Source organism: Myotis myotis, unplaced genomic scaffold, assembly GCF_014108235.1.
Source record: "Myotis myotis isolate mMyoMyo1 unplaced genomic scaffold, mMyoMyo1.p scaffold_m19_p_3, whole genome shotgun sequence".
Classification (NCBI taxonomy): Eukaryota; Metazoa; Chordata; class Mammalia; order Chiroptera; family Vespertilionidae; genus Myotis; species Myotis myotis.
This window is the reverse complement of record NW_023416335.1, coordinates 149847024-149869379: the sequence shown is the minus strand read 5'-3', so window position 1 is coordinate 149869379 and position 22356 is coordinate 149847024. Positions and strand designations below refer to the sequence as shown.

The following is a 22356-nucleotide window of genomic DNA, read 5'->3' as shown; positions in this document are numbered from 1 at the left end:
TTGCTATGTTTTCACACGGTCCTCTCTCTATAGAGAGAGTTGTCTGTGTCCTAATTTCATAAATCACATTGGATTAGGGCCCTCCCCAGTGGCCTCATTTTAACTTAATTACCTCTTTAAGGACCCTTTCCCCAAATATGGTCACATTCTGAGGTACTAGTCCTTAGGATTTCAACATATGAATTGGAGGTACAATTCAGTCCATAAACATGTGTATGAGGCTCCATGAAAAAAAAAAGATGGAGCTGGTGGAAGACCCGCTAAGTGGATCCTGACAAGGAAGTTCCTTACCTCTTTTGTAGCCTTTGGGCAGAATTGTTCATAAGCACAAAGGAAACTAAAGAAGCCAAGTAACCTGGCTGGTATGGCTCAGTGGTTGAGTGTCGACCTAGGATCCAGGAGGTCACAATCTGATTCCCGGTCAGGGCACATGCCCGGGTTGTGGGCTCAATCCCCAGTGTAGGGCATGCAGGAAGCATTCAGTCAGTGATTCTCTCATCATTGATGTTTCTCTCCCTCTCTCTTCCTTTCTGAAATCAATAAAAATATATTAAAAAAAACAAGAAAAAAAAACAAGGAAATGAGATAGTCATTAACTTCATGGAACACACAGAGTTTATTATAAAGCTAAGGAACATAATCATGGGACATCAAGTTGCTTATCTGAATCCTATTTACACTGATTGAACCCAAATCGATTAACAAAATGTATACTGTAACTTTTTTCAAAAATGAGAAGGGGAGAAGCATATATGGAGGTGATAGTATAAAAGAGAGAGATCTTCTGTAGAGAAAGACTTTCCATAATAGGGAGTTAATATGAGGGAGAGGGAGGTACGAAAGGATAAAGAGGGTCAAATATATGATGATGGAAGATTGGACTTTAAGTGATAGACACACTATATAATATATAGATGATGTATTATAGAATTATAGACCTGAAACTTATATAATTAACCAATATTACCCCAATAAATTTAATTTAAAAATATCTAAAATTTAAAATAAAATTAAGGAATAGCATATTCCTTAACACTAGATTGCCCAAGGAAGTCATTTTGACTGCTTTTTAATTTCAATTAGAAAAACAATTATGTATATAAGGACACAATGTCTTAGAATTTTGTGACTTTTTGTACAACGTATAAATGCGTTTATTAATAATTGTAGTTACCTCCCCCTCCTTCATTTCCGGTATATATATATGTGTTATACCTATATTGCCCAAAAGCAGTCATTTTGACTGCTTGGGAAATTTTAGACTCTTATTATTGAATTGAGTAAATTTCTTATATGACCAGTTCGGCTCTGCATTGAAATAACAGTTTTCATTTTTTTTCGATTACTGTCACATGATAACATACAAGTACATGATAAATTGTCGACACTTGATAAGTTGCAGTTGCTCAATAAGCTAAACTAGTACTTGTTATTCGAATCTTTATGCAGTGATACTTGTTCTAATAAGTTGTTTATTTTATTTCTTTTGCGCCCTAAATTCATGAAAGAAATGTCGAACAGAAGTGAGTTATTGGAAAAGCTAAGGAACATAAGTGAAGAGTGCTCCGATATTATTCTTTCACAATGCAGTCATTTTGACTGCTTTTGGGCAATATAGGTATATACTAAGTTTCAGTCTTTCTAGTGTTAATATACTATACTTTGAGAAAATATAATTTTAATTTAAAAATTATATAGAGCTCTAATCACAGGATAGTCAATAAAAAATTAGTGATGTATTAGAGTTGTTTCCTCCAAATTTAGTTGAAATACATGTCTCTGGGACTTAAAAAATTATTAACACATAACATTGTTTTTACTGTAATTTTTTTTTTTTAAATATATTTTATTGATTTTTTACAGAGAGGAAGGGAGAGAGATAGTTAGAAACATCGATGAGAGAGAAACATCGATCAGCTGCCTCCTGCACATCCCCCACTGGGGAAGTGCCCGCAACCCAGGTACACGCCCTTGACCGGAATCGAACCTGGGACCCTTCAGTCCGCAGGCCGACGCTCTATCCGCTGAGCCAAACCGGCTTTGGCTTTTACTGTAATTTTAATAATACTCATGACCATGTACAATTTTTATAAAGCAGCTTGAACTTTATTTTCTTAAAGGTCACCTACAGAGAGCTGAAGCTTTTGCAATGTGAGGCAAGTTGGACAGCATTTTGTCAGTTTCCGTCTCTCCTCCTCCTGATGACTGATGTGCAGAAGAATGGGTTGATAGTATATTCTAAGCTGAAGCAGCTGTGTAGAGAGCATGGGCACACATATGTGGAAGGACCTGACTTGACTTCTCAGTTGTCAAACCAGATGTCTTTTCATGATGTTTGGGAGTGTCTGAAGTTTTTGAACGATATCCATGTGGTGACCTATAAGAAGGGCTGTGTCTTTCTTTATAACCTTTACCAGGCTGAGAAAGGCATTGCCTCTTCTATAGGTGACCTGATGAAGAGGCCTCCGTGGTGTTTTCATGTCGATGTGAAAAAGGTGCTTGCGTCTATTCGTACCAAAAAACCTGAGAATTCAAGAAGGGGTGATCCATTGAACGAAAGTAAACCTGATGAAACATTAGAAACTTCTGAGGCCAACACACAGGACAGTGGGGACCATATTTGTGATCATGGTGAAGATGAAGGTAATGCAGAAATACCTGACGATCAACTGGACCAGGACCAGGTGGCTGCCTTGGAGATGGTCTGCTCCAATGCTGTGACAGTCATCAGTGGGAAAGGCGGTTGTGGGAAGACCACAATTGTTAGCCATCTTTTTAGGCATAGAGAGCTGTTGGAAAAAAGGGAAGTAAAGAAAGCTTGTGAAGACTTTGAACAAGACCAGGATGTACCAGAAGAGTGGATTACCTATACCGAGCAAAGTCTGCCAAAGGCAGACAAGGGTATAGAAGTTTTACTTACGGCACCTACAGGGAAGGCTGCTGGCTTACTGAGACAGAAGACTGGTTTTCACGCTTATACACTGTGTCAGGTAAAACCTTTTCTATTTCTTCTCAATAGGAAACATTTGCCTTAAAGACAGACCTTATTTAATTAATTTAGTTTTCATTTCTTCATGACGACGTGTGGGAAATATGAATGCTTTTGCTGAATATACACGTTGACTCTAGCTACAGTAGAAAACTTAAATAAATTAGTAGTTACAAAATAATGACAAGGATGTAAAGTACAGCCTGGGGGACATAGTCAGTAATATTGTAATATTATGGTGCCAGGCAGGTACTTGAAATATCGGGGCAACACTTTGTAAAGTACATGACTGTCTAACTACTAGGCCAGTGATGACGAACCTTTTGAGCTCGGCTTGTCAGCATTTTGAAAAACCCTATCTTAACTCTGGTGCCATGTCACATATAGAAATTTTTTGATATTTGTAACCATAGTAAAACAGATTTATATTTTTGATATTTATTTTATATATTTAAATGCCATTTAACAAAGAAAAATCAACCAAAAAAATGAGTTCGCATGTCACCTCTGACATGCGTGTCATAGGTTCGCCATCACTGCACTAGACTATACACCTGAAACTAATACAGAATAATATCGAATGTAAACTGTAGTTGAAAATAAAATTTTAAAAATTACGTGTTACCATTTAAGAATCCTGTGTATACAATATATGTGTACTTATAATATAGAAGTGTTTCTGGAATGATAGAGACCAACCTATTTAAGATGATCTGGCTGCAATGTTACAAATATTTACTCATCTATATTTTTAAAATAGTGAATATTATTACCTCTGTAATAAATCATTTTTAGTTGTTGGGTTTTTTGTTTGTTTGTTTGTTTGTTTGTTTTAATGTGAAGAAGAAGTACGTATTAGGCTGGGAAGACAGCACTTTATTTGGGATGGAGTGTTATGGTTGGGAGAAGAGGAGGACCTAAGTGATTGGGTAGCTCAGACCGGGAGAAGGCTTATTTGGGAATGGAAAAGGCTATAGAGAGCTCTCCCTGGTCAAAAGTAATAAGGGGAGGGTTGAAATTTTTGCAGCGGGATAGTGACATATACAAAGCCTGTTCAACACACTAAGTAGTCATTAGGAAGCACTTTTTTAAATTATTAGATCTTTTTTTTGTTTTTAGATTTATTTGCTCTATCTATTCACCTCTATAACTTTTGTGTTCTCTATTTCTTTAGCCTTTTTCCTATGTTACTCTACTTACACGCATTACCCACCGCCTCCAATTTAAGAATTTTGTTTTCAAATAACATGTTTCAAAAAAAAAATATTTTGGGTAAATTTTATAACCTGAACTTAAAAGTGCAATACTTTACTTGTAGGTCAGTTACAGCTTCTATTTTTGGAAGAAAACAATGGACAAGGAGAACAGCGAGAATAATAGTCCATGGAGATTTTCTTCAGTGAGAGTTCTGGTTGTGGATGAAGGGAGTTTGGTATCTGTAGTAATCTTCAAATCTGTTTTAAATTTATTGCTTGAGCACTCCAATCTTTCTAAGCTTATTATCCTTGGTAAGTTAAAATATTGTTGGAATTCTAATTGTTCAGTTCACAGCATTGTGGTTAAGTGGCGGTTTATACAATTCACTGCTTTAATATCCATATCCTACAATTGGGAAGGCATTCGTCAAAGCCCATACTGAAGCTGCACTGAGTTCAACTTGACCACTCTCTTTAGCAGTTTGGGAGGCTCTTTGTTTTGGCCAGGAAATTGGCAGGCTAGGATATGAATGAAATAGAGATGTGAGGGGTCACTGCTGATCACCTAAATGATAGCTATAAAAATGGTAGAAATGTCACAGATCCAAAGTAAATAAGGATATCGATTTATTTGGAAATAATAAAATGTCTGAAGTATAGACCTCTTAAAAATAATTTTATGATTTTAAGCTAATAGCGCAAATTAGACCTCACCAACCTCTTAAGTCCTTTTCAATTCTGGTGAGATTCAGTTAGGTTCTATTGGGAATATTGTTCTGTAGACGGTATGATTTAATGGAAAAAGAAATAGAATTGTAGTGTGAGAATCAAATTCTGTATAAGTAATTTTTTTGGATATTTGAGGATATTTTATAAACAGTTGATTCTATTAAAGGTTTAAGCATTCTCCTATCTTTCACCTAGAAAGTAGTTTTTCTTATCTTTATGGTTGATTGGATTTGTTTAAAGTAAAAATGTTTTTAATAGAGCAAAATATTATCATTACATTACTAGAATTTATCTGTTAGCAAATGCATTTGGTTTGTTTATTTTGTATTTTATCTGTTTATTTTATTCATTTGAGGCCATAGATTCTTTCATGTTTAGTAAGACATTGAGCAAGATTGAATAAGTACCTGCTATCTCAGGCCTGTGTTTTTCTTCACATGTTGGCCAAAATATATGTCTTTACACAGTTGGCCTGTGGTTATAGGTAGGAAAGAAGTTTGACTCAGATTTTACCTTGTTGAGTTATTGCTATTTTATCCTAATTGTTTAATCTGGATGGTATTTTTGTGTGTGAAAAATTTTAAAAGACTTGTTCTCAAGTCATTTTAAACAAAGATTTTTGGGGAAGGGTTTTTTTTTTTTTTTTTTTTTTTTTCTCAGAGTAAGTCTATATAATTGTGGCATATATCAGTAGGGCGAAATAAAAATAATTCCTAAATTTCAGAACCATGGTTACCTAAAACCTATATCTATTCCCACCCCCACTTTAGGTGATATTAGACAGTTACCCAGCATTGAACCTGGCAACTTACTGCAAGATCTTTTTGATACTCTTAAGTCAAGGAATTGTGCTATTGAACTAAAGACAAACCATAGAACAGAATCTGAGCTAATTGTGGACAATGCTACAAGGTATAATATAACTAACATTTTCCATTTTCTCTTTCTTGTGTTAAAAATAAAAGGTTAAAAAAATACATATTAGCTTTTATTTTTTGGTTTGTTAATCCTCACCCAAGGATACTTTTTCCATTGATTTTTAGAGAGAGTGGAAGGGAGGGAGAGAGAGAGAAACATCAGTGTGAGAGAGACACATTGATTGGTTGGTTGCGTCCCACCCAGGGATCAAGTCTGCAACTGAGGTACCTGCCCTTGACCGGAATCAGACCCAGGACCCTTCAGTTCATGGGCCCATGCTCTATCCATTGAGCCAAACCAGTTAGGGCCATATTAGCTTTTGAATTAATGACAGTACATTTATTATGCCCTTTTAGCAAACCTATTCTATCTTTCAGATATATACATACTAGGCCCGGTGCATGAAAATTCATGCACTGGAGGGGGGTCCCTCAGCCGAGCCTGCCCCCTCTCACAGTCCGGAGCCCTTGGGTGGGAGGTGACCCGGCGATCAGGGGAAGGAGATGACCCCATCACACCTCTGCTGCTGCCACTGCTGGCAGTGCAAGCCTTGGCCGGCCCTTGTTACCTGAGCCTCGGGTGGCCCTGGACGGCTGGGCAGCTGCCATCTGAGGCTTGTCTGTGTCTCGGGCCAGCCCTGGGTGGCTGGGAAGCCACCATCCAAGGTTTGCCTGTGCCTCAGGCGTTGGCTGGGCAGCCAACATCTGAGGCTTACTTGCTCCTCGGACTGGCCCTGGTGGCTGGGGGGCTGGAGGATTGGGAGACTCTGGAGGCAGGCGCGCTGAGTGGCCAGGCCCGCCTTGGGTGGGCCCAGCTGTGCCGCGCACCTGCTGCCCCAGCAAGGCTGAGGGGACTGGGCATCACCATCTTGTGGCTGTGGTGCCGCCATCTTTGAGGGCGTGACAGTCAATTAGCATATTCCCTCTTTATTGGCTGTGGGCGAGCCATTTTGTGAGGTTGTGACACTCAGTTAGCTTATTCCCTCCTTATTAGATAGGATACCTTTTCCTCCGTAATTAGAAAAACAAAGGTAGTATTTTTCATTACTGGCCCAGTAATAAAATTTAAGAGTGAATGTGATTTCAAAGTGTGTATGTGGATTAAAGTTACATCAGTCTTGACCTGGACAGTCTTTCTCAGTGGTTAGAGTGTTGGCCTGTGGACTATAGGGTCTTGGGTTCAATTCTGGTTAAGCACATATATTTCAGTTGCAGGTTCACTCCCCAGCCCCAGTAGGGGTGCAAGCAGGAGGCAACCAATTAATGTGTCTCAAGCATGTCAATGTTTCTCTCTCTCCCCTCTCTCTCTCCCCCATCCTGTCCTTTCCACTCTCTCTAAAAATCAATGGAAAAAAATATCTTCATCCCTTGGGTGGGGGTTAAAAACAAAAGGTTACATCAGTCTTAGTGACTAGAATGAGCCCAAGGGGGACAGAGACTTAGAAACGAGTTCATTAGAGTTCAAGGGAGACTTTGGGAAAAGATTTCCCATAATTTTTGCAAGAGACCTCAAAGCAAAATAAATGAATATGGCATTTTATTCCTTGATGAATCTTGGTGGCATCCATGGCATAGTCTTCTCCTTAAAGTAGAAAAGAAACCTTATTTTCTCATAGTCTTTGCACAAGTCTTTGGAGTGATCTTCTGTAGTAGATGATATGGGAACTCAGATCGCTAAGAGATGGTTTTATTCATGGGCCAAAATTTATCTTTGTTTTGATGTTCTTTTATTGCTTGAACATTTGATGTTGTTTTATTGCTTGAACATTTCCTTGGTTGGAGATGAGCAGAAACTAGAATATTAAAACCTACTTTTTCCATACCCCTGTCTACCTTGGGTTGGATAGTGGGAGTACAGGGAGAATTGATAGGAAAAGGGTAGATGATGTAGGTTTATATTAAAACACTAGAGGCCTGGTGCACGAAATTTGTGCACTTGGAGGGTGGGGGCGTCTCTCAGCCTGGCCTGCACTCTCTCGCAGTCCAGGAGCCCTTGGGGGATGTCCGACTGACGGCTTAGGCCTGCTCCCTCTGGGAAGTGGGGAGTAGGCCTAAGCCGTCAGTCAGACATCCTTAGCGCTGCTGCTCCGGAGGTGGGAGAGGCTCCCGCCACCACCGCTGCACTTGACATCCATGTGTAGCAGCTTCTGGCTGAGCGCAAGAGTGCACTGACCACCAGGGGACAGCTCCTGCATTGAGCGTCTGCCCCCTGGTGGTCAGTGTGCATAATAGTGACCAGTCGTTCCGCCATTTGGTCAATTTGCATATTAGCCTTTTATTATATAGGATTATGAAAAATATGCAATTGGATGTGTTATATTCTTTTTTTGAATATATTTTTATTGATTTCAGAGAGGAATGGAGAGGGATAGAGAGATAGAAACATAAGTGATGAGAGAAAATCATTGACCAGCTGTCTCCTACACGCCTCCTACTGGGGATTGAGCCCTCAACCTGGGCATGTTAACCAGATTGAACCTGGGACCCTTCAGTCTGTAGGCCGATGCCCTATCCACTGAGCCACACCAGTTAGGGAGGATGTGTAATATTCTTTTCCTATAACATTTCTGCTCATTTTGGGGATGTTGGTCGACGATTGGTCATTTTAAAGTCTAAAAATCTTAGGGGAATCTGAAGCACATTAGATTTCAACTCAGTTTTATCTGAAATTTAGGAATGCCTTTAATTAACCCCTTTAATACCATTTGGGCTGAGCTGTGCTCCTTTCATCATTTCTTTGTAATCATCATCAAATATCTATAATCCCAGTGATACCAGATAGAAATATATTGAGATAGAAATATATTACATGTCCTGGGTCAGAAGCAAAATGGGAAATGCGTGGTGATTTTCAATCCCCCAGAAATTAAATCTGGGATATTTCCAGCAGGGCAGCCTTCTTCCCTCTGCTTTCCTCCTCCCAGCTCTCTTGGGCAGGGTTGAAGATGACACAGTTGGGTACCGTTGCCTTTGGTAGCCAGGCTGGTGTTCAGTCATGAGGGAGTCAGTCATCCTCCAAATAACCAAGGGGAGACTGATGTCAAGGCACCTTCCCCTTTCTCTGTTTTCTGATAGAATTTGCTAGTCTTGGGAAATAGAAGAACTAAAGAGGGATGGGGACGGAATAGAAGGAAAGAGAAGATGTGGATACTTGGTTCAACTGGGAAAATGAGGCCACTCATATATGATATACACAGAAGAAAGGGGAAAAGAAAGAGTAAATGTGAGGATCAGAGTCCAAGGTAATTCAAATAGACAAGGATATGGAGCCAAATAGGCCCAAGGAGGCTGACTAGCTCCCTTGCTTCCTAGCTCTGTGGCCCGGGCAACCCACTGCAGTTGACTAAGTCTCATGTTGCTCACATGTGAAATGAGGCTGTACCTACCTTGAGTGGTTCTTTTGGAGAAACGTAGATTAAGTTCTCAGAATGGCGCTTAGTAAACTCCCTGACAATTTTTTCTAATGCTTTTAATTTGCTAGGGATGGGGATCTGATTGCTAAATGTAACATTATGGTCTTGCCAATTCTATTTAAAAATTCATTTACTATTTATAATGCGTATATGAGAGTAGCCTGTTTGCCCTCTATATCTATGAGCAAATATTGATTATTGTAATGACATTATCTCTGGTTATATATAAAGGTACATTTTTGGATATTAAGGTTCTTGGTGTACCATTTTACCTGTTTTTAAGAATCTCAAAACGCCAATTTCCAAAATTTGATGCGGAGCTGAGTATCTCCGATGATCCAACAATCCCTGTCTCAATACAAGATAAAACGTTTATTTTTGTGAGACTCCCAGAAGAGGATGGCAGTTCTCAGTCATCGAAAAGTAATCACCATTCTCGTAAGTATAAACTGGGTTATGTAGGGTTACATGTTTCAGTATTGTAATATAGTTATTAAAGGACTAGTTAGAATGTTATTTGATGGTAAAGATAAGTATTGCTGGCGAAAAAATATCAGGCACTGAAAAGGAAGGAATTTATTAATCATCAAAAGCAGGTTACCCTAGAATTTTGTAATCTGCAAAGGCAGATTACCCTAGAATTTTAGATTTTTAGACTTTTAGCTGTTGTCACATACATACTAAGAGCTCAATAAATATTTGATGAGAGGATAAATGGATGTAGATGATTAGTTTAAAATAAAAGAAAACAAAGCTCCAGTAATACAAGTTATTCAAGAGAAGGCATGTCTTTTTTTTTTTAATCTTTATTATTGAAAGTATTGCCCCATTGACCCCCTCTATCCCACCTTCATGCGCCCCCACCCCCCGCCCCCTGCCCCAGGCCCTCACCACCCCACAAGAAGGCATGTCTTAATGAAGTTTTTCTTTTGTAGCAGTTGTAAAAGTAAATGCATTTGTTATTTTGATTTATTTGTGAAACAAAAGTAATGGCTGTCGACTGTTGCCAAGTTGAGTCCTAATATTTCTGTCCTATTTCTTATTAAATGGACAAGTATTACTTCTATTTATGGGCATTAGGAGGACACTATGACAGGGTTGAGGAAGAGCATGGGATAGGAAATCTTCACCCTTATTTATGTATATGGTCCATGTCACATCACTTAATGGTTTGTAAAATGGGAATCCTAGAGACAGGGCCTGTGGAGCAGTTGTGAGGGTTGAGGCCATTCATCAGTTTTGAGGCACTACATAAAATTTTAGTGTGTTTTTTTTGGTGAATAATAGATATTAAGTTATTCCAAATGAACTTATTTAAATAGATTAAACCTTTTGATCTTTATTTCTATTATAAACTTACTTAGAAAACTTTTTGTAGTAGTATAATGGCTTCTTCAAAGTTGAATCAGTGAAGATTTAAATGATTATTATTGAGGATTTATTATAGTTGGCACAGTTCTTGAAGGATATTTTCCCTACTTAGCTACTTTCACTTTGTATGTGACATTAAGTGACAGAACTTTACCTTTAAGGCTTTCTTCCTTTGTGTGTGTCACCATGTGTTACAATATTCTGTTTTCTTTTTAATACATAATCTTCTATTAATGCCTTTTGGGTTTTTTTTTTAACTATAGAAATAATTTATAACTTAAAAAAGTCAAATGATACCAAAGTACTTGAAGTAAAAATTAATATTTCCCAGTAATCTTCCTTTTGCCTTTTCCCTCAAGACAACCCCATAAAGGTCACATATATGGTAAGGGCTTGGTGTTTACCCTTTTAAACATCATATCCAAAAACAACATATACTACTTATTTTAGTTTTATATAAATTGGATTATAAGCTGCACACTGTTTTGTAATATTTTTAAATTAAATATATTATGAATAATGAATAGATAGTATTTATTGTCACAACAGCTTAGTTAATATAGGTACTAGTACAGATGAAGAAAATGAGACATAGATGGTTAAGTAACTTGGCCTCTTTGCCACTCCATTTAGATCTACCTAAAATATGGTTAGTTTATTTTTGGTACCCCTTCTTTATATTAATGAAAATGTACTTTGAAAAATTGTCTGTTTCAGAATGGTAGCAAAACTTAACTAATGTTGTTTTTCTATCTTTATTACAAACTTTAGCTGGAAAATTAGTCTTCTCTTTAAGAGAATTGAAAAAATACTCCTTAGGCATACAGAGCTTTTTCATTAATAATTAATTAGGTTGTTGAGTAAATTATTTCCATTATTGCAGAGTACAAAGACCTAAGACAGGCTTCATAGCTGGGTTAGAATGAGGTGATAAAATGTGAGCCAAACACATATCGTAGAACCAATGAAATACGATGTGCATATTGATCTGTGAGATGTAGAGAGAGTGAAATAAGTGAGGAGCAAAGCAGCATGATCCTGTATGTGTAGAAGAGAACTGAACTCTGTGAGACCTTGGCAACTCCTGCTCTGGAAGACCAGGGTTGGCCGGGGTGAGCTGAGTATTGGCTACTTTTTAGTGCTCATCCTCCCTCCATCTGAAAAATGAAGTGTTAGCTCACAGCTAATTTAGTCTTTGTGGAGCAGGGCCTCCCAAGACCTGATTTCTTCATTCTCCTGTGGTTCACCTGCTGAGGGAAAGGCATACAGCTGAAGTGTTCTTACTCAAATTGTTATGTCTTCTCTCTCTCATGAGAGATGTTTGTGTTTTGTAGTATTGCTAAGAGAGCTTAGAGGAAGCCTGCTTCTTAGTGCTCTGAGGAAGGACAAGTTGTAAGTGGATGTTGTCACTGTCAATGATCCGACTCCAGTTTCCATTTGGAAAAGTACCTTTGCTTCCAAAAGCCTCAGTTTCACATTCATAACAAGGATGTAATCAGTGTGGTGATAGTCGAACTAATTACTAGCTGGTAGGGTATAGTCCAGGGGTCCTCAAACTACGGCCCGCGGGCCACATGCAAATACAAATATTGTATTTGTCCCTGTTTTGTTTTTTTACTTCAAAATAAGATATGTGCAGTGTGCATAGGAATTTGTTCATAGTTTTTTTTTAACTATAGTCCGGCCCTCCAACGGTCTGAGGGACAGTGAACTGGCCCCCTGTTTAAAAAGTTTGAGGACCCCTGGTAGTCACTCTGGGAATGGGTGCCCCTGCCGTGCCAGGTTAATTTTTTAGTTGCTGAATCATGGGGAGGTGTGGCAGTGCTGGGGGAGGAAAGACCTGTTTGGAGTGGGAATGGGGCATTATGGAGTTTGAGAGTAACCGTCTTCCAGCCATTTTATCTTAATACTAGTGTCCCGGTGCATGGATCTATGCACATTGAAAGGAAATGAATTAGAAGAAATGTGTGTGTGTGTGTGTGTGTGTGTGTGTGTGTGTGTGTGTGTGTATAAAGGCAGTGACCATGACGACTGAAATGACCGGTTGACCAGTCACCATGTGGTGCTAGCATAGACACAGGTAAAGTCTATGAGTGAACTAAGAATGAACAAGACAAATGCTTGCCTTCACAGAGCTCGCACTATAAGAAGGTTAGGTCAGGGATGAGAATTCAAAATTGCCACCAGCACAGATGTGAGTTGCTGTTTCTCAGAGTGGCCAGAGATACACCCAGTAGCGGACTGGGGTGTGACTGAAGGGCTGGCACTGACATGAAGGCAAGGCCATTCTGGATTTCCCAGAGGAGCCAATGGCTGCCTCGGAGGCGGAGCTTTTGATGCTGACTGGCATAGAAATGTACCAATCAGAACCTAATCTGGGTGAACGGCAAAGGCAGAACCTAAGGTGGGGGCTGAGGAGGGTTTTTTTAAAAAAATATATTTTATTGATTTTTTTACCAAGAGGAAGGGAGAGGGATAGAGAGTTAGAAGCATCGATGAGAGAGAAACATCGATCACCTGCCTCCTGCACACTCTCTACTGGGGATGTGCCCACAACCAAGGTACATGCCCTTGACCGGAATTGAACCTGGGGCCTTTCAGCCCACAGGCCGACGCTCCATCCACTGAGCAAACCGGTTTGGCGAGGAGGGGTTTTAAGGGCAACAGCTGTTTGGTGTAAGGTATAAGAAAGCAGTTCAATTTTTTAATAACGGGTTTGGCAGTATCGTGCATATGGCTGGCTATCAATCCAGATATAGGGATTATGTATTTTTGTCTGCAAGAGCATCTCCTCCTGCTGAAAAAGGCTTTTCCACCCCATTTAAGCAATCCTATCTTATATAATCCATCTATACTAATAAAAGGGTAATATGCTAATTAGACCGGGTTGACTGGCCATCTTCTGGACGTCTGACTTCCTTCCGGACAAAGCCATGGTGGTGAGGGCTGAGGCAGAGGCAGTTAGGGGTGATCAGGCTGGCAGGGGTTGGGGATGATCAGGCTGTCAGGGGAGGGCAGTTGGGGGCGACCAGGCCAGCAGGGGCGGGCAATTAGGGGCGACCAGGCTGGCAGGGGAGAGCAGTTAGCAACCAGGCTGGCAGGGGAGGGCTGTTGGGGGCATTAGGCAGGCAGGCAGTTGAGTGGTTAGGAGCCAGTGGTCCTGGATTGTGAGAGGGATGTCCGATTGCTGGTTTAGGCCCGATCCCAGGGCCTAAACCGGCAGTCGGACATCCCCCAAGGGGTCCCGGATTGGAGAGGGTGCAGGCCGGGCTGAGGGACACCCCCTCTGTGCACAAATTTTGTGCACCAGGCCTCTAGTATTTTAATATTGCTATTCACGTCTTGCTAATGAAAAGAAAATAGGATTCTACCAAGTCTCCTATCTATCTACTCCAGGACTTCTGTGAGGATCAAATGAGATGAGGCATGGAAAAACGCTTCACAAACATCTGGTTAAACTGTAAAATGTTTGCACCTGGTTATAAAGCAAGTCTGTTTCCTGGGCTGAAGAAACTCTAAGGGTGCTAGTCGCTAGGGAGAGGAAGCTGGGCATTGCTATGTGACATCATTACCCAGCACCCACAGCCACTGTTTCTGGGCTGGGCTGGGCTGTGGGCCACATTTTGCACCGTGGGGTCTTGGCAGCATTGGCTGCGATTTGGTGAGGTGTCGCTCCAGGGTGGTGGTGGGGCCCGTGTCCCACTTGGGGGAAGCCAAGTGTTAGTTTGTCGGTGCCAGGTCTGTGGTGCCGTTTATTTTTAAATGGCCAGTGCACGTCATGGCAGCTCCTGTGTCAGGGGACGCATCTGCCTCCTGGTGGTCAGTGCGTGTCATAGCTACCAGTCAGATGGATGGACGCTTAGCCTTCTATATATATAGATTTTATGCTGGTATGTATTCACTAAATATCAGCCTTGGACATAATATGTGCCTTACTTATATGAATGTTATGAAGATGAAATTTAAATGTAATACGCAGAGCTGTTCTCAAATTTTAACTCACTACCACTAGTACTACCAGAGCTTAAAACAGAAAGAAGTCTTGCATTAGTAATTCTGTTTCATATTTTTGTCCTCTTGTTCATATTTTATTTATTTATTTAAAATATGTTTTATTAATTTCAGAGAGAGGAAGGGAGAGGGAGAGACAGAAACATCCATGATGAGAGAATCATCACTTGGCTGCCTCCCACATGCCCCCTACTGGGGATCGAGCCCACAACACTGGCATGTGCTGTGACTGAGAATCAAACCGTGACCTCGTGGTTCATGGGTTGATGCTCAGCCATGAGCCACACCGGCCGGGCCTCTTGTTCACATTTTAAATTTAGCATTCACAAATCATCAATGAATACACAGTTATTTTATTACGAACTAGGAGCTGGCTATGGCTGGCCTCTCTGTTGAGGACAGGGTGTCTGGAACCCTGTCTCCACTCTCTTCTGTTGCTCTGGCTGATGCAGGGAATGAGGTTGATGTTCCTGTGATGAACTTGTATTCTGTTTGGTGAGATGTTTTCCTGCACCCCTTAGAAGCAATTCTTAATTCGTTTCTTCAGTGTTGTAATTTGGTGCTTTTCCATGTTAACTGTTTTCTTTTGAATTGTCAGATTTATATTCTGCTGTTGAAAATTTACTCAAAGAAAAGGACCTAGAGAGTGCAGAAACATCACAATTTATTGCATTTAGAAGGTAAAACATTTGCAATATTTTAATGTCTTTAGCCTTTAAATCTTATTAATATAGATATTGTGTAAATGAGAGTCTCTCTCTTTTTTTTAATCCTCTCCGAGGACATGTTTTTATTGGCTTTAGAGAGAGAGGAAGGGAGAGGGAGAAAGACAAAAATCTTGATGTGAGAGAGAAACATTCATGTGTTGCCTCCCATACCTGCACTCTGACTGGGGATTGAACCGGCAACCTAGGTATGTGCCCTGACCGGGAATCAAACCCTCAGCCTTTTTGTGTATGGGATGAATACTCCACCCAATTGAGCCACACCAGCCAGGGCAGAATGAGAGTTGCTTCTAGTTCATCACTGTTTATTCTCTCTCTGATTTCAGGTATTTCTTTGTTAGACATGCAGAGGGCATTTTCTAAGCGGGGCTCTTTCTACCAAATATTATGTTTGGAAATTCACAGGATCTCTGACTGGGGCAAAGGTTTATGTTAAGATCAAATTTACAAAGTACTTTTTCCTGGAGAAAGTCCTGGAGACTTTTATTAGAATCCATTATGTCATATTGTTGGTAACAGAAACAAGCACAAAACGGTTCAGGTGACCTTTGCATTTTCATGTGTTTCAGGCAAGACTGTGATGTCATCAACGACTGCTGTTGCAAGCACTACACAGGCCTACGGCACAAGTGAGCACCGAAGAGCAGGGGCTTTGGGGACGGTCCTACCTTGACTCACTGTTCTTTTGTTTGTTTTGGCATTGATCACTGTAGCCACATATTTAAACATTACGTTTTTTTATTCATTTGTGAAGTAAGATGATCCCTTCAATTAAATATCATTATACCCTAGGAATTGACTTTTTGGTAGCCAGTGTAGTAAACAAGTCAAATTTTCTTTGTGGTTTCTAGGTTGGCAAACTCCAGCTTCTCCAAGATGAGCCTGGAGAATTCAGGAGAATTTTTCACATTCTAATATGTGCGTAGTGTGTCCAAGAACTGTAGCAGCAGGCTGCATGCAGAGAGCACCTTAGTGAGCATCGATCAGAGAAATATGAGTGGAGAAAAGCCATTCTATGAACACAGGAAAAATTAACTCATATCTGTTACATTTATCAATACCTTCTACTTATTAAGTGCAGAAAACTGAGAGATGTGTTAGTTGAGGGAATACACACACACACACACACACACACACACACACACACACACAGCACGTTAGGTAACCTACGAAAGGGTTAACAAGCACGAGATTGGGGGCATGTATTCTGGATTCCAGTGACTATGATCTTGGGCAGGTATGTGAAAGAGGGTACTTACACAGGATTTCCTCATAGAGCTGTAGTAAGGATAAATGAAATAATATGCCTAAAGCACTTATTGCAGTAACTGGCATATTGCCAGCATTTTTTCAATTTGCTGCTATTATTTTAATATGTTACAATTATTATCATAGAAATATGTATAAGTGTTGTAAGACCTGAAATAGGGTAGTGATAGGAGTAACTGCAGAAGAGAGGATGAATTTAAAAGGTGGAATCAGTAAGATATTTGGTAACTTTTTGAATAGAGAGGGAAAGAGAGACATCAACATTTATGCCAAGATTTCTAACAAAAATTTGGCTGGACAGTGGTCTTGAATTTGAGGTGGTGCATAAAGTTTATGTAATCAGGCCACACCTGTGGGAGTCTGATTCCTTGTTGAACTTTGGATAGTAAAAGTGGAGTAAAGAAAATACGGAAATTATTTTGAGCATCAGATTGGATCTGAGTAGGAGTTAATGCTTAAACAAAATGAAATTAAGGTTTTCCAAACTTAATATTGTCATTTTCTAACCCAGAGACCATAAGAATAGACTTATATTTGGAGTTGGCCATAAAATTTGTTGTACCAGGAATGCATATCTCTCGGATTTACTGCCTGAAAATAACTTCAACAGTCAGAAAAGTAATGAACTAGAAGATGGTATGCCTCATGGTGTTGCTAAAAATAAGCATGACTTTGAAAGTGGTATTCGACTCTGCAATGGAGAAATATTTTTCATAAGGCAGGTAAGTGATAATAGAAAAATTGTACCTTTTTACCTATTAGAGGCAGATTTTTTCTTTTTATTGCTCTATGATTGAATCAGAATCCCAAATGATGCTGGCTTTATAAAATGAAGGCTTTCATATATCTTTCTATCTATATATCTATATACAGTGTGTGTGTGTGTATTAATCCTTATCTGAGGACATGCTTGGAGGAACGGGGGGTGGGGAGGGGGAGAGAAGAGAGAGAAGCATCGATGTGAGAGGAAAACTTTGATGGGTTGCCTTCTGTAGGTACCCCAACCAGGTATGGAACCCACAACCCAGGCATGTGCCCTGAACAGGAATTGAACTGGCAAACCTTCAGTGCACAGGATGATGCCCAACCAACTGAGCCACTCTGGCTGGGTTCTTACATTTCCAAGAAGACTTTGTGAGAAACATTTTTAATAAGTTTGAAGTGCTTGAGTAACAAAATCAAAGGACAAATGACATATTTTACAAAGCATAATTTCCTTGGTTGCTGCTTAAATATAGAAACTATAAAAGTAGTCACCTTGAATTTGTTCTCATTGTGGAAACACTCTCTTAAACTAATAAGCTTATTCTTTAAAAGTAGTTTTGCAAAGAGTATATGCAGACTTATATAGTTAGTATAAGAAATAAAATGTTTAGACTTCAAAATAAGAAAGACAACATATACTTTTCCAGAAAGCTAAGTTTCAAGGACCAAAAATTTCCATTTGTGTTTATTAAAATATTTGTGTGTGTGTGTATTTAGTTTTTGCTCAAGCATTGGTTTTAAGCCTTTTGAAATTCTTAAAATTATACTGAATATACATGCTATTTTACTCATAAGGTGTTTGCATATGATATTCAATCCAACCATAGAATATCTTTGCAGCGTGCATATTTGAACACATACAAAATAGTTCTTTGTTTTGATGACAGGATATAACTGATGTAACTTTTGGAAAGAGAAGATATTTGACCATTGATAATATGGCTGGTTTGGAAGTAACTGTGGATTTTAAGAAACTAATGAAATTTTGTCGCATAAGACATGCATGGGCAAGAACCATTCACACTTTTCAGGTAAGAATCAGATTTATGAAGCTGTTTAAAATAGCTTGCCAAGCCATAGAATTCCTTGTATTATTTTCTTCCTAATTTTTATTGCTTTTATTTTTTTAAATTAGGAAACAAAATGTACAAAAGCACAGAAAATGCTATACACAAATGTAAACTTTCTACTCTTTTTTTCTTCAGAGTTGTCTTTCTGAGGAGCTAAGACATGCTAGCTAAAGCCTCATCCTCAGGCCTTCCCTTCCCACCAGGGGTAGAGGGTCAGGACCAGCAGGACTGAGTTTGCCTCTTGCGTCCATCTCCACTGTTATTGATCTTGTCTTTATTTAAAATTTTGATATTTTGTTCATCATGGATCTTTTTGCTTTAAATTTTGCTTTTTAAAGATATTATATTGCAATATTTATCTTGATTGCTGAGTTTCTTGGCATCCTCTTAAATTTTATGTCCTAAGCAAGTGCCTCACTTCTCCTACCCTTGTCCCATGCCTTCCTACCCCTGTCAGAAGTTGCTTCTGCTCTGAATTTGCCCATTCACACAGAAATAGTGTCACCAAGGTGTGCAAAATGGTATTCTAATGCTTATAGATTTTTGTGACTTGCTTATTTTTTTATGTAATCAACTATTATTGGGGTATAATTTGCATACATATTATAATTATAAAGTTGGATGAGTTTTGACAAATGTTTCCCCTTTCTCCACCCTTGTGAGGCAACCACTTTAAAAGAAAAATGTTTTTACTGATTTCAGAGAGAGGAAGGTAGAGGGAGAGAGAGATGGAAACTTCAGTGAGAGAGAAACATTGATCAGCTGCCTCCTGCACAACCCCTACTGGAGATCAAGCCCACAACCTGGGCATGTGCCCGGAACCCGTGACCTCTTATAGCATGCACTGACGCCCAACTAACAGAGCATCACCGGCTGAGGGAACTACTTTTTTTATTTTTTATAGAGAGGAAGGGAGAGGGATAGAGAGTTAGAAACATTGATCAGCTGCCTCCTGCACACCTCCCACTGGGGATGTACCTGCAACCAAGGTACATGCCCTTGACTGGAATCGAACCTGGGACCTTTCAGTCCGCAGGCTGACACTCTATCCACTGAGCCAAATCGTTTAGGGTGGGAACTACTTTTTATTTGGGAATAATTTTAGATTTACGAAAGAGTTGGGAAGATAGCACAGAGAGTTCCCATATACTCTTCACCAGTCTAACCTCGGACCACGTTACAGTTAGTGCAACTTACTTTTAAGCTCTACTTTAATGCTCTTAAATTTTCATAAGTTATTAGTGGCTCTGTTATTTATCTCATTGTTTTGAGCTCCCCTCTCTGAGATTGGCATGTTGTTTTAATGATGAAGTTTCCTCAGCTTCCATTTTTATGCAGAAAAATTTAGGTCAGCCTATATCCTCTACGAGTAGGCAGACACTAATTAGTGTAGGATTTTTATTTTTTAAGTGAATGGTGTCATACTTACCCCATCTCAGTTTCAAAAAGAATTTGAAATAGCTACAGATGTCCACAATTCAGCATGATGTTTAAAAAAAGATAAAGAAATGACATCAAGTGGAAAATAAAGGTAGGGATGGTGAAGGATTCCTGCCAGGAGTGGATTGGAATGCTTATACACACACCAACCTATTTGCTTGCTAATGCAGTAGATCCTGGGACAGAAAGAAGGCACAGCGAAAAAACTGGTGAAATCCAAACGAAGTATAGAGTTTAGTTAATAGCATTGCACCAATAGTAATTTCTTTTTGACAAATACCAAAATTATTTAAGATGTTAACTTAAGGCAGATTTGGCCTTAAATTCCCCCAAATAAGAGAGAAACAGTCAGTTGACTGTTTCTATTGGATAAAAACAACAACCATTTTTGAAGATGTGCAGTATTTGTGGCTGTGAGATCCTGGAGAAATTTCTTCCATGGTCTCTATACTTCTGAAAACTCATATCATTCAGTTCTAGGACATTTTCTTGAATAATTTCATTAAGATCTCATGTCCCGAGTTTCCTCTGTTTTGTCTTTCTAGAACAGTGGTTCTCAACCTTCCTAATGCCGCGACCTCATGTTGCAGTGACCCCCAATATAATTAAAGCATAGTGATTAATCACAAAAACAATATGTAATTATATATGTGTTTTCCAATGGTTTTAGGCAACCCCTGTGAAAGGGTCGTTCGTCCCCCAGAGGGGTTGCGACCCACGGGTTGAGAACCGCTGTTCTAGAACCTCAGTTATGTTGGACCTCCAGAAGTGGTTATCTCAGTTTCTTATCAATCCCTTTTATTTTCCATCTCATTATCATTTTGCTGTATTTTCTGAGATAAAGTAAACTACATATTATGTTAGAAGGTGGTAGATGCTATGGAAAAGGGGTGGGGTGCAGTTGTAATTTTATTTTATTATTATTATTTTTTCCTCACCTGAGGACATGCTTAGAAGTAGAGAGGGAGGGAGTGGGGGAGAAAGAGAAAAAAAGAAAATCAGTGTGGGAGAGAAAACTTTGATTAGTTGCCTTCCCTGTGTGCGCTGACCAGGGATTGAACCTGCAACCTGGGTATGAGCCCTAACCATGAATCAATCCAGCAATCTCACAGTGCATAGGACAGTGGTCCACCAACTGAGCCACTCTGGCCCGGCTGCAGTTGTAATTTTAAATTAGGTGGTCATAGGCCTCATTGAGAAGGTGGCATTGGAGTATAGACTTGAAAGAGGTAAAGAAGTTAACCATGTGGGTATCTGGGAGAACATTCTAGGTGGAGGGAAGAGCCAAGGTCAAGGTCCTTAGGTGGGAGCCTGTCTGGCATATTTGAAGAGTTGGAACAGACAGGAGGCCAGTGTGGGCGTGACAGGAGATGAGGTCAGAGAAGTAATGAGGGGGAGGGGGTTAGAAGGATAGGTCACATCCACGGGCCTTCTGGGACTGTGTATTAGTCAGTAGAGTAGCCAGATCTGGCTCTCCACCTGTTTTTGTAACTAAAGTTTCACGGGAACAGTCACATTAATTTATATGTTGGCTGTGACCGCTTTTGGACTATACAGGAAGAATTGAGTAGCTGCCATAGAAACCATCTATCTACAAAGCCTAAATATTTATTTTTTGACCCTTTACAGAAAAAGGTTTTTGGACCCAATGCTAAAGTCCATATAGACTTTCAGATTCTCAGTCTATAAAATAATGAAGGTTTAAATATTAATGGTTTGTGTCGATTCATACAAGTTGTAAGTTTTAGAACAAATTTAGAGAATAGATATGTATATAATTAAAAGTAAATGTACAAAGCGTGCCTCCCTAAGAAGTTAATAATAGTGTTAATAATTGAAAGAAGATTTAAAGAAATGGACATGTGGCTTATAGCAGGTGATTGAAGAAAAGCTAGGAGTCCTTGTCCTGCCTTCTGAGCCCACCTTTGGCAAGATGTTGTAATTTTTATCATCATTCACTCAGTGAGACACAGAATAAAGAACAGTGAGCAGAATAGAAGTGGTCCCACCTTCACAGAGCTCACAGTCCACTGAGGAATACAGTTACGAAGGTATCTCCCAGGCTAAGAATTCTGTGGTAGAGGAAGTATAGTGTGCTGGAAAGTATAGGGACGGGGCAGGAAGTGAGCCCAATGGGCTGAATGCACTGGCAGAAACACGGAGCGTTTCCTTGCGCTAGAGGCAGCATGGCTCATGGGAATGGAAAGGGGAAAGGAGGGAGGGGAGCAGGGCCGAGGCTGGCTCTTGAAGGGCCATATGAGCCATATTAAGGAGAGACTTTGAGATCCTGGAAGCCATTATTTTTTTTTTTTTAATTTATCTTCGTTGAAAGTATTACAGATGGCCCTAGCTGGTTTGGCTCAGTGGATAGAGCGTTGGCCTGAGGACTGAAGGGTCCTAGGTTCGATTCCGGTCAAGGGCACATGCCCAGGTTGTGGGCTCGATCCCCGTGCAGGAGGCA

The 22356-nt window shown here is 39.7% G+C and overlaps 1 protein-coding gene across 3 annotated transcripts in view; it reads left to right on the top strand.

The window, feature by feature from the left end:
* Positions 1 to 22356, top strand: part of HELB (DNA helicase B) — a 47526-nt gene that overhangs the window by 14446 nt on the left and 10724 nt on the right. For all 3 annotated transcript variants that reach the window (XM_036299266.1, XM_036299265.1, XM_036299264.1), the window contains exons 4-11: positions 2121 to 2990; positions 4308 to 4497; positions 5685 to 5826; positions 9528 to 9682; positions 15225 to 15306; positions 15921 to 15980; positions 17132 to 17342; positions 18273 to 18416. In XM_036299266.1, the coding sequence (XP_036155159.1) occupies positions 2121 to 2990; positions 4308 to 4497; positions 5685 to 5826; positions 9528 to 9682; positions 15225 to 15306; positions 15921 to 15980; positions 17132 to 17342; positions 18273 to 18416 (1854 nt within the window). The remainder of the gene's footprint in view (positions 1 to 2120; positions 2991 to 4307; positions 4498 to 5684; positions 5827 to 9527; positions 9683 to 15224; positions 15307 to 15920; positions 15981 to 17131; positions 17343 to 18272; positions 18417 to 22356) is intronic.